Source organism: Rhamphochromis sp. 'chilingali' (assembly GCF_963969265.1).
Source record: "Rhamphochromis sp. 'chilingali' genome assembly, chromosome: 13".
Taxonomy (NCBI): Eukaryota; Metazoa; Chordata; class Actinopteri; order Cichliformes; family Cichlidae; genus Rhamphochromis; species Rhamphochromis sp. 'chilingali'.
Window position 1 is genome coordinate 36,255,415 of NC_137940.1, and position 12,156 is coordinate 36,267,570.

The 12,156-nt window shown below is 40.7% G+C and overlaps 1 protein-coding gene across 7 annotated transcripts in view; it reads right to left on the reverse strand.

Annotated features, from left to right (window-relative positions):
• The window catches only part of med12 (mediator complex subunit 12), a 40,049-nt gene that overhangs the window by 10,385 nt on the left and 17,508 nt on the right, over positions 1-12,156 (reverse strand). For all 7 annotated transcript variants that reach the window (XM_080900700.1, XM_080900701.1, XM_080900703.1 and 4 more), the window contains exons 16-31: positions 11,977-12,121; positions 10,953-11,071; positions 9,571-9,714; positions 9,310-9,473; positions 8,514-8,645; positions 8,119-8,346; positions 7,885-8,029; positions 7,540-7,660; positions 4,614-4,724; positions 4,417-4,530; positions 4,147-4,283; positions 3,470-3,649; positions 2,893-2,964; positions 2,625-2,788; positions 2,327-2,488; positions 1,924-2,125 (exon numbers count right to left, since the gene is read on the reverse strand). In XM_080900700.1, coding sequence (XP_080756826.1) covers positions 1,924-2,125; positions 2,327-2,488; positions 2,625-2,788; positions 2,893-2,964; positions 3,470-3,649; positions 4,147-4,283; positions 4,417-4,530; positions 4,614-4,724; positions 7,540-7,660; positions 7,885-8,029; positions 8,119-8,346; positions 8,514-8,645; positions 9,310-9,473; positions 9,571-9,714; positions 10,953-11,071; positions 11,977-12,121 — 2,340 coding nt within the window. The remainder of the gene's footprint in view (positions 1-1,923; positions 2,126-2,326; positions 2,489-2,624; positions 2,789-2,892; positions 2,965-3,469; positions 3,650-4,146; positions 4,284-4,416; positions 4,531-4,613; positions 4,725-7,539; positions 7,661-7,884; positions 8,030-8,118; positions 8,347-8,513; positions 8,646-9,309; positions 9,474-9,570; positions 9,715-10,952; positions 11,072-11,976; positions 12,122-12,156) is intronic.

Sequence of the window (12,156 nt, forward strand, 5' to 3'; positions counted from 1 at the left end):
TGTTCTTGCTTGCATTTCTTTTATTGGTCTCAGCTTTTTTCCACGATAAACGCTGGGTCATTCCAGCTTTCAACAAACCAAATCTACTAAGATTTGATTTGTTTCCACATGACTGCTTCATAATCCATATATTAAATGAAGCCATGCAAAATTTTACCCTGCAACCAACTATGTGCCCTCACAGCACATAGCAGCCGGTCAAAATTTCACTCTTTTAAAATTTGGACATTTTTTTTTAATTACTTTAACTTCAAATATAAATGTTTCAGAGCTGAAAAACAAATTTATGCTCTGCTAAAAACATCAGCAAAATCCATTTTACACCCACTCAAATGTAAAGCCAAAAATCACATTTTTGTTCAGCACCATCTTCTCTAAAACAATACATCATAGTTTCAAATGTGAAACTTGTGTGCTAGTGTCCACCAATTTAATGCAAATGATGTAGAGATACAAAGTAGCACTGATACACAACATCTCTGTTTCCTCATAATAAACTGAAGGATGCATCCTATGATTGGACGGGTGGCTGTGGCTACAGACGTAGATAATCAAAAGGTTGTTGGTTCGATCCCTGGCTGCTCCAGTGGATTGCATGCCAAAGATTTCAGATACCGAATGCTAGTTGCTCTCAATGACTTTGCAAGGGTGTGAATTAGGGGTGGGTTTTGCTTTTTGATTTATTCTAGTTTGGATAACGTGATATCGATTCATTAAAATTCTGAATCGATTTTTTTAATAGAAATTTTTTTGGCCGAAATGCCAGAATCTCAGGCTAAACCTCACAAAATTTCTACAACCACCAAACAGCTAAAACAGTCAATGAGAGCAGGAACACGGACTCTGCACAAAGACATAAACACAAAGCGCCGACGCATCAGAATCAGTGAGATGTGACTTTCTCACCCGACGGCACGGACACGGTCGGGGCTGAAAGCCGACAGCTCGCTGATTCCGATCGGTCGCGCTTTGTGTTCACGCCCTTTTTGCGGTGATTATGAAGCTGAAGGTTTTATCTCTCTCCAAACAATACTGTTTACAGCAAAATACAGCAAAAGAAGATCCAAACTACGCTTCACATAAACATCGTCGTGATTTCACTCTTAGTTTTGCTGCTTTGCTTCCACCAGGATAAAAATCACACTTCATGCACAGCTCTCTCTCTCTCTCTGTACTTCAAGAACAGTTTCCTGTCTAAAAACCCGTTTTCTGCATTATTCGCTTGCTTGTTACGCACAAGTCTACCGTTGTTTACAGCGCTGTCGGACGCTGTTTTTTTCCCTTTTACTTCTGAAACGAAAGCCTCATTTCTGCCGTTCAATACTGAACAAATGTAAACTTTTTAAAATTATGCAAAATTGCAAAACGCTCAGCTGTGTCTGTAATAAAACCTCTGTAACTTTGCTCTGCTTCACTTCAGCAGCATCAGGTAATGTTCATATGTTGATTAATGGTTTTCTTTCGTTTTTGATTGACTGCAGAATATTTTCATAAAATCCCAGGAGAATCACCTCCACGTTTTTGTTTTATCCTCAGCTACTTTGACACAAAGGCATCTGCTGTGACGCTTATACACCTTTGATCAAGTCTTGCAAGTGTCAGCGTTCGTTTTATAGATATAAAAATATGGAAATGTACTGATGCATGATCTGAATTGTAATATTTCTGACTGTCTGAGGCAAAATTTCCACGATTCAAATCGCATCGAATCGAAGATCAAATCGATTCGGGACTTTGTGCATCAGAAACGAATCGATTCTAGAAATCAGTGACGATACCCAGCCCTAGTGTGAATGTTAGGTACTTCTCCCCACAAAGATTATAAAACAATGTGGATTTTTTTTGCCTTCTTTGTAATTTGATTTAATTCATGCAATTCTTTCTTTCTTTTAAACCAGCTGTCTCTTCTTTAAAAACGCTTACAAGATTCAGTCGTAGCTTCAGTGCCTCATGCATCATTTGCTTTGCCTTGCAGTCATCTTGGTACTGGTCTTCTCTCCAGTTGGTGACAATCTGCTGCACTTGGCTGTAAAGGGAGGTGAGGAGACCCTCCCTCTGTTCATCCTGCCCTTTTAAGCAGGTCAAGACCAAAGACAGGAACGGCTGCTGGCTCAGCAGAGACATACTGTGAAAGGAAAACAAATTTCACTTGATGAAAAAGGAATCATTGTCCAGAAGTGGGCAGACTGAGTTTTTGGAGATTTCATAACATGTGTAAGTGCTACAAAATGAAAAATGTCCTTCCTGCCAAACATTTCTTTCTGAGATTCCAGATCAAAGAAATCTAACTGGTTTAACGACAAAGAAATGTTAGTTTGCCACATACCTTTTCTGTTTCTGCCTGTCCCTCTCCTTACGTGAAGAAGAGCCAAGGTGCTGCCCTTTCTCCAGCTCCTCTCCTGCCGCCTTTAGCACATGGCCCTGGACTGACGTGGGCAGCTTGGCTATCAACGGAGCCACCAGCCAAACACCCGATCGCTCTGATGAGCTGCAGATAAGAAATATTACACGTCAGCATCGCTGTATTCAAACCCAAATGCAATGGCTATGATTTTTTCCTTATAAATGTCCAGACACAACAAAAAAAACAAACAAATTTTAACAAGACCCGAGGAGAGACGCACCTTAAAATAGGCTTCATTTTGCTTGTGGTACTGTTGTTATTAGATGCAGAGCCTCCTTGGGCTGCTGCCCCGTTCCCTGAGGGGTTACTGGAGTTCATCTCAGCTGATTTCTGGAACACCTCTATAGTGGCCTTGGCTATGTTCTCCAAGAGAGAGTAGAGTTCCTAAAGGAAAACAGATAAGAAATAATCTGATATGTCTGATAACAGAAATCCCACGATTATGTTGTTTTTTTTAAAAAAAACCAAAACAAACAGATGACACTTACATTGTTGGTGCTCTGTTTGATCATCAGCTGCAGCTCCAGAGATGACTGTCTCATCGTCCACTGGTCCATATTCTGCATCAGGGAAAGCTTACTGTTAAATTCTCTTCTTGTGGTAGAAATTAACAACCTGTCATGAACAGGTTATGGATAGTTGAGGCATTAGTCCTGTGTTAAACCATGTCCTAAACATGTTAGATTTTCTGCTTTTGTTTTAAACCACATGTAAAGGGACATAATGTGAATATTAAAAACAGCCTGTGATACTTTACGCAACTAAGGCCGTTCATAATTCATTATGTAAACAAACAGTTCACTGTGTGTCTGTATTTTAAAACAGGGGCATGTTTTTCTTTACTGATCCGATTTTTTCTGGTGGCCCATTAAATGAAATGAGTTTGACACTCCTGTCCTAAAACCCTCACTTAGCCAGGAGAGGGCAGCAACACTCCACCAATCACACTCAAGCAACAACTTGATAACAAATGATTTCAGACACATTAAAGCTGTTACAGTTAACACGCTCGTTCTAAACGGCAAACAAAGTTTCATGCATCATGTGAACTTTTTTTTTCTCTACCTGGAGGATGCGTTTGATACGCTGCCTCTGTGGGTTGTCACCGTCATCACTGTCCAGCTGGCGGTGAGGATAGCAAATAAGCTGCAGCAGTCGCTGGGCTTGAATGTTCACCAGCACCGGGTCTTGGAGGGCACTGCTGTCCTCAGACAGAGACTTCAGGCAGCGTTCTCCAACCCATTCCTGAAAAACGAGGGAAAAGGCGTAAAGTGGGAAATGTCAACAACTTCAGCAACCCCCACGTTCAAGTTCAAGTATCAAGATAAACTCTGTCATCCAAAACAAGCATGACTAAAGCTAAGTGAGTGGTAATGAGAACAGGGCAATGGGTCAATTCTTATGAAACAGAGCTGCTGACTAAAAAATATTTTGGAAATTTCATGAGGTCTCAGAGCAAGTACATTCCTCTAAGATAATGAGCTGCCAGCTCTTTATCCAGCCTTCATATCTAAGTGACATCTGGTGCAGAATATGATCTCATTCATGCTTTTTATGCACCTCTGGCTTACTGAATTTACGTGAAGTACAAAATAAGAATAATCAGTTACTATTTGCCGTCTCACAAAAGCTTTCTGACAAAAACAATGCACCAAAGACCAAAGTTCTCAAAGTAAAAAGCAATCTTTTTTTAGCCATTTTACTGTGGACTATATTCACACCATCTTAACTCATGTTCTCACCTGCTGGCAGATGGTCTTCAAAACATACTTCGCATATACATCCAAGCTGGCCGTCTCGATCGAGACATTGCGTCCTTCGGATATGTCGTCGAGGCCGGCGGTGTGAGACAACCCTGAGCCTCTCAACTCAGCATCACCTGCAACAAGAAGGAGCCGGCAAAACCAATCAGTAAACATTTGGCAAAACTGATTATGCCTGTGTTTGATACCAGTTTTTACATGGTGCACTCTAAGCTCTAAATTATATAAGAGGAATATAAATAGTCATACCCAACATAAACACAGCTTTGAGAACAGCAAATACAGCTCCAACCACGATGCTGTTCTGGGAGGCAGCAAGAAGGTGGCGATCGCAAGACGACCGGATACCAACTGAAGCCTTGTCTGCAAAGTTATAACACCAGTTTAAGACAGGCTTTGTTTCAAGCTGAGAAAAATGGTAAAACGTTTGTAGATGCGCTCACTACCTGACTTCACGCCATCTTGGGGGACAGGGTTGCGTTGTGGTGTCTTGAAAAGATGCAGCAGAATTCTGCAGGTCAGTCTGGCTCCTGGTTCAGAGTCTTGCTCACTGCAGGCTGAAGTCACAGATCAAAACATATGCTCTGATTAACACAGAGTTCCTTCACATCGCATTAGGAAGGTTCACTCCTTTTTTCTTTTTGGATGGGCTACACAATCCACTACATCAAAGTCACACATCTAAATTTAAACCCTGTCCTAGATAGGCTCCTCATCAGGCAAGATAAAAGATGAATTTTCATAGAGCTGTTGTCGTGAAACAGGGAGTGAGAACAAAGCATTTACTACAAGTGAGAGCTGTTGGCATTTGGCACATGTAGTAGTGTTATAACATGAGCCAAATGCAACCAAACAGCATGGCTGAATGAGGCTTTGTCTCCACTCTGGGAGGGAAAAAAAGATTAACAGCAGGGAGAGAGGCACTTTTCTGGTGAAAGCACAAACTGCACCGAGGCTTTGTGGACCCAGATCAAATCCGTCACGTTTATTCTCCCCTTTGATAGAACTAATGCATTATAAAGCTGGATATTTCTTCCTGTGAGCCAGGCTGAAATGTGCTGCTCACTCATTTATAGAATGCCCAATGCCTGTGCGGTTATATAGAGATGCTTGGAAGGAAAGTGGTATAGAGAACGCAAGTAAGGCTAAAGGAAAAATGTAAGCGAGAGATTTAGTGGACAAATGGGCTTTACTATAAAGAATGTTTTAAAGAAAACACTCCCACAGGGGGCAGTTTTTAAATAATACATAAAAGAAGTATACTTATCCATATCTATTATTAGATAAGTATTTCACACACATATCATATTCAAATATGATACTTAGGGATAGCTCAGTAGGTAGTGTGGTCGCCCCACGATCGGGGGTTCGAATCCACTGAACGGCTACCTTGAGGTACCCCACACGCTGCTCCCCGGGCGCCTGATTAGTGGCTGCCCGCTGCTTCACTGAGTGAATGGGTTAAATGCAGAGAGAGTAATTTCTCCACGGTGAGCAATAAAGTATACATTATTATTATTTTGGGTTTAGCAGTGGAGCACACCGATGACAGAGTTTAACCATCTCTAGAACAATGCTAAAATAAGGCTAGAGCTGGGCGATATATCGAGTTTTTAAAAAAATATCGATATATTTTTATACGAGATATAAGATCTGACAATATCCTTTATATCGATATAGTCTATGTTACGTTATAATTATACTTGTGGAGCCGCAAGTTTGCCTCTCTTTCGTCCACTTCCGTCTCTACGCAACGTTACTCCGCCTCGCCTCTCTTTCACTGAACACAACTCCCCCTCCTCCCCCATCGCTTCACCTGCAGGAAGCGACAAGATGGACACGGCAAATCTCCGTTAACGAGTTACTGCGCATCGCCCCGTGCGTGGGGCTGGACGGCGTCAATGTGTTAGCTAGCTAACCACGCTAACGAGCTAACCACGCTAACGCCATGCAGCCCAGAGGTGCTGCACGGACTAAAATCCTTTCATTTTCTCAAAAGTTGATAGCGCGCCTTATGTATGAATTCTGGTTGTGCTTGATGGCCGCGAACCGATTTTATGTGGTACACGGCGCTCAGCAATCTGTCAAAAAATGTTTTAGTACGACTTTGGTAAGCTACGGAGCTGCACCGCTTGATGGATTGTCGGAGCATTACGGCTGAGCCTCGCGGAGTGATACCTACTGTGCTTCAACGTAATATTACCCTACTGTGTATAAGGACTATAAATGGCACCTGTTAAGAGACGTGGTTGCGAAGCGGATTTCAAACTCCAGGCTGTCAGTCACGCAGTACAAGTTGGGAACAGAGCAGCTGTGAAATCTGTCTTTGTTACTATGCTCAGCGTCTTTTAGTTTACATTTTGACTGCACAATTGTGAGCTCTTTGTTATGCACAAAAACAACATTGTTTTCTTTTATTTATGGAGCATTATTATTTAATAAATGCTCATAATTTATTTTTGAGTAAATTTTATGTACATCTGCTCTATGTTAATAAAAGTGCCTGTGTGACATCTGGGACACAGCTTTGACTAAGAACTCTCTTCTTGTTCTTACTTTATGGCTTTAAAAAAATATATCGAGATATATCTTATATCGCCATCCAGCTAAAAAATATCGAGATATGAATTTTGGGTCATATCGCCCAGCCCTAAATAAGGCAATGAAATGCATCCCATTAGTTAGGTGGACAAAACTCAACGTCTAAATGCACTATTGGGACTGAAGTTGTGTAGGTCACAAAACTTCAGAGTCCTCATATGTCACATGGAATAAAGAGCGCACTCTTTGAAACTTCACAAAGCTACATCTAATCAAAAGATGGAGTTGTGTCATTATTGTTCTTTTTTTGTGAAACGATCAGAATTAAATCTCAACCCTTGCATATACACATAACATAGTTACTTGTTCCTTTTGTCTTGGTTCAGTGCTTTCTATTTTCTTTTAATCTTCACATTTATTTTACTTGGTTTGCCTAATTTTACTTTTGAAAAGATAAGGAGCTGAATTGTAGATTGTAAAACTTAAAGCGTTTGACGAACAGTGGAAACCACGGAGAAATCGATATCTCAGCTGGACATCTGCGTCTGCCAAAAATGTCCTTTCTGTCTGATACCAGCTGATCAACAATGTGATGTTTACTGATGGAAAATAACAAATTGTTACTTTAACAATTTCACAATTGAGGCATCCCTAACTGAACTTGTGAAAACAAGCTAGCAAAAGCATCAAGCTCCTGTGGATTCTGTTTTAGTACTACAACTGTAAACTTCACCAATGCGATCAAGGCTCCCGGCATCTGACCAATAATATTTGAACCAATGGCATAAAGTACTTCCTTTACCCGAATTCATGGGATTTAAAAACTCTTACCTGCATTGAGAAGGGAAGGAATGGCAACACAACGAACCAGGTCTTCAAGGAGCAAGCACTGTCTGGCAATGAGAATGGCTACGAAGGTTGCCAGAGAATCGTGGAAGGACAAATCGCTAACCTTAAGGACACAAGACAAGTAAAAGATCAAATTTAACACGTGTTTTGTGAAAAAACATTCTTCCCTAATTTAGAAAAAACAAACCAACCCCAAAAAAACCAAAATACTATGAAACTTCGGAAGAAACTAGCATTTGCTTTGCTTAATATGAGCCTCGACCACTGTTGAGAGTATATGCATAAGAGAAAATAAGGAAAACAGGTTTACTTTAAAAAGAAACTTACATCTACGTTACACAGCAAGTCATTGAAGCCACAGTTGCCGTTGTTAGAGGAGCAGCAAAGAGCCTTGAGAATGCCAAGCCATTCGGCGCTCAGGGAGCGGCAATATGCCGTCAGCTCCGCACACAAGATCCCAATATCGTTCACCCTGAAAGCACATCACATGTCATGAAACCAAAGTCCAGTAGTGCAGCAATCCGAGCCCTACACCCGCGTAGCCCAGCAGGAGTAACGCACCTTTCTGGGTCTCGGTGATCCACACACACATCCATTAGCACATTACAGACAAAGCTGTAGCGGTTGGGTGGGCTGTCATTCAAGAGTTTGCCCACCATGGAGTGGTTGAAGTTGTTGGCTGAGGGGTTGGCGATGGCCTCCATCATGAACATAGGATCCCAAAGCATGTTGGAGTCTGATGGGTCAATATTGCAGTAGATGGAGTTCTTCACTTTAGAGCAAAACTCACTGTGGTAGAACACAAGGCAAAAACAAATAGTTGAGATTATGTTGCACCGAGCAATAAAAAAAAAAAACATTAGTTCAAAAGTGGGTTCAAATTATTCTATTCTAGCATAATTTATGAGTCTATGCATTCTTTCCTGTGCATTTATACAAGTTGTTTTTTTCCTTACCTAAATATCTCACCAAACTTGTTCTTGAGGTGACTACAGGAGGTGTAGAGATCATACAGATAGGCCAGAATGCAACGCTCAGCAGAGGAACAGTCTGCTGGGTTCACACCTGACTTCACCACAATGCGTAACCTGTCAATACAACGAAAATGTGATTCGTTCAGTTATGAAAAGAAAAAGTTGGTTATTTCTTGCTCAGGAGGATGTGATGGGACAGCACGGGGAAACGGTGTTACTCTGATAAAATGTAATAAAATCCATTTAAAAACCACTAATAAAAACACTACTGTAATAACAATGCACCATATACGCAAGGTTATGAGGGTCCTGTTGGCCTGCATCATTAAAAATCAAGAAATTGCCTGCCACATAAAATCTGAACATGTGTTTCCACAAAAGAATAGAAAGCGATATACTGTGGTAATAACTGCGCTTTAGAGGTGCAATTAAGAGGCGTTTATTAAGTGTTTTACGGTACACAGCATTCAGGAATCAAATGCACCGTCAGCATCCCCGCAGTATAAAAATCCCAATTAAAGTCAAGTGAATGCCTTTCTGAATGAGTGCAAACCAACAACAATTCTTTAACTCTGCAATGACTAAACGCATCCTCTCTTTACTACTTTAATTACAAGTTTAACTGAAGCCTTAACCCTGCAAACATCCCTTTATGGGTGTGATGAAATCTCTATTTCAGTTTATCTAGCAGAAAGATGACAACACAGTCTTGGTCCACCGACTGCAATTTAAACTGGTATAAAATGAGCTTTTCCAAACATTAAAACTTGTAACATACCCATCAAAAACTTGGGCTGTCTGCTCAGGATTGAGGATGAGGCAGGAGTGGTACCTCCTCAGCACTGCTACAATACACAGACACAGGCTTGTGGTGTAGCTGCCCACCAGGCTGGATGACTTCAGCAGCAGCTCGGCTTCCACCAGACTTAACTCATTCAGAAGCTGCGCAACACAGTCAACAGATGTTTACACATGACGCTGAGTAAACGGTGAAGTTAACTTGATTTGTCTGCATAAAATGTGACTGAAGTGCCAGTACCTGAATAGCGAAGTCTATGAGGCCACTAATGTTAAGGGAGTACTCCATGAGGTCAAAGATGAACTGAATGTGCTGGACGAGAGGCAAGTGGTAGGACATCCCTAAGGCAAAGCTGGTGATCTGTTCCAGCACATTTCTGGACACCTGCACACAAAATACCAGACGTGAAATTAATGCAAGAAATATGAGAACAAATATCTTCTTTAGAGTCAATAAACCAATTTGGAATTTTAAGTGCATGTGGATTAATACTCAAATCATGGTAAATAGGCAAACTTAGTTTAACTACCAGCAAAAGAGGAAAACTAATAAACGCTCAAAGTTTCTCACAAAGAGTCTGATGAATAAAAAGGACGACTGAACTGTCACATCTGAAGCTACAGCTGAAGGGTGATTAGCTTGGCTTATAGTAAAGACCAGAAGATGGGGAAGTAGCCAGTCTGGCTCTTTATAAAAGTTAAAAAAAGAAAGAAAAAGCTTAATGTTCAAGAGATATATGGATGGAATCAATCTTCTTACCCACTTGAATCTTCAAGAAAGCGAATAAGCATATTTCAGAAAATGTCAAACGATTCCTTTAATATAAATACAGACACCGACTCAGCCGTAAAGTGGTGGAAAGTTATCCTTATGTATTAAACTGTAAATCCCCAAACACTATGAGACAACGTCTGGCCTCCTGAGGCTTCTGAAATCTGAATTAGGCCCTTGAAGACTTGAGTCCAACTAATAAAGTAAAAAAGTTCCAAATGAAATTTTCAAAATGTTTTACACAGTTTATAATATGTGGGCTAATACTAAAAACACTTTACTATTCAGGACTGACTGCATTCTCTGCCATTTATAATTTAAATAGATGACATTATGATGCGTTTTTACCAAGTGGCAATCTCAGGAGCTGAAAATAGAGCCAATGCTGTTTCAGCTGCTCCCTTATACACAGGGGGTCGCTCCAGTTTGTGTTTTTAGACCAGATGCCCTTAACGACTCAACCCTGAATAGACTTGTCTCAGGTCTGTGAGATGGAACCATGCTAAATGCTAGCCAAGCTGGTACCCGACTAAATATTCACACTTCTTTCTCCAACAAGTCAAAACTAAAATGGCCAAAATGCTAATGTTAAGGCCTCAAGGTGCAAAGTAAAAACCAGCTGATGGCATGGCCAATGGCTATATTTTATAAACTCAGGTTTTCAGATTCCAACCTTCTCAGAGCTGTTTTGGTTCTGAGGCATTAAATTGTTTTGTGACATCTTACAGAAGAAATATTTATACGGATACATTTGAAAGGTCATTCCTTCGGGTCCATTTGGCTACTGTTTAAACAATAACAGAATCTAAAACACGACTCCAATGAGAAGATAAAATGATTCCTTGTCTAACCTGGGAGGTGACCTGGTGCTGGTCAAAGTGGGAGAGGTGCTGGAATTTGGAGAAGATATCCTCTGCAGTGGGAAAGGCCTCTGGCTTACTCCTCTTCCTTTTTTGTCCTTCCTCTCCTCCTGTGTATGCAGAGGGTAAAAAACAGAAGAAAAAGAAATTTAAAAAAAAGGAAGCAGCAACTCTTGCTGGTCAGCAGTATTCTTTCCAGTCCGCCAAACAGGCCAGCCATGAAATCTAGTTAAGCTAGTGGAGTCTTATCTTATTCCAGCCTACTTCGAAGCTTCGCTGCAAAATACATTGCTATGGAGGCACTTTAAAGAAAAGGAACGAGGTACTTTTTATTTAAGAGATACATAGCTGTGAAGGGAAGGTCATCACAACCTCAGAAATCTGCCATAAAACATTCTGGTATGTGCAATTATTACTCCCAAAACCTTAAATCAGACTAATAAGGTCACGTGTATTTGAGATAAAGTGTCTGTGAACAGATGAAAGCTATTAGCATAGAAATTGGGTAGAAAGAAGATTGAGTGATGTAAACCCCTGAGGGTTCATAGAGAACAGAAGGGAAAAAAAGAGGGCTTTTTCTTTTAAGAAGGGCAGAAGAAAGGCGTTACAAATGTAAAGTACACAAAGAGGAGAATTATTAGTCGGATAACGGCTGGAACGGCCACAGTGGGAAAGCAAGCAATTACCCTACGTGTGAAAAATGTTTTACAAACAACCAAACATGATAAAGCTTCTGTTTTCCATGTTGCTTTCAGCCAAAACATTATCTTTCATATGATAAACACGGATTATTCTGCAGAAAGATGCGGGGGAAACATTCAGTCAACAAATTGGGGGAACATGTATAAAACATTCAAACAACCCCCTGACTCCCATTTTCATCCTTAAAGGTGAAAAGTAGGTAAAATAAAACTGTAATGTAATCTTAAAAAAACATAAAACTGCCAGACAAAATTCATGCCCGGAGAAGCAAACAGAAAATGTTTAGCATCAGTCAAAGGAGGAACGCTGTTACCTGTTTCTGCTGTGCTTTTGCGGTTTAGCACCTTCAGGATGTCTTTGGTAATTTTCTTAATGGTGTGTCTCGCCTCATCTCTCAGTTTGCCCACACCGTAGAGGACCACTAAACGCTGGTTGCATTCATGACTGGCACTTTCCTCCTAAAAAGAAAGAAAGAGATCCTGATGAACTTCAA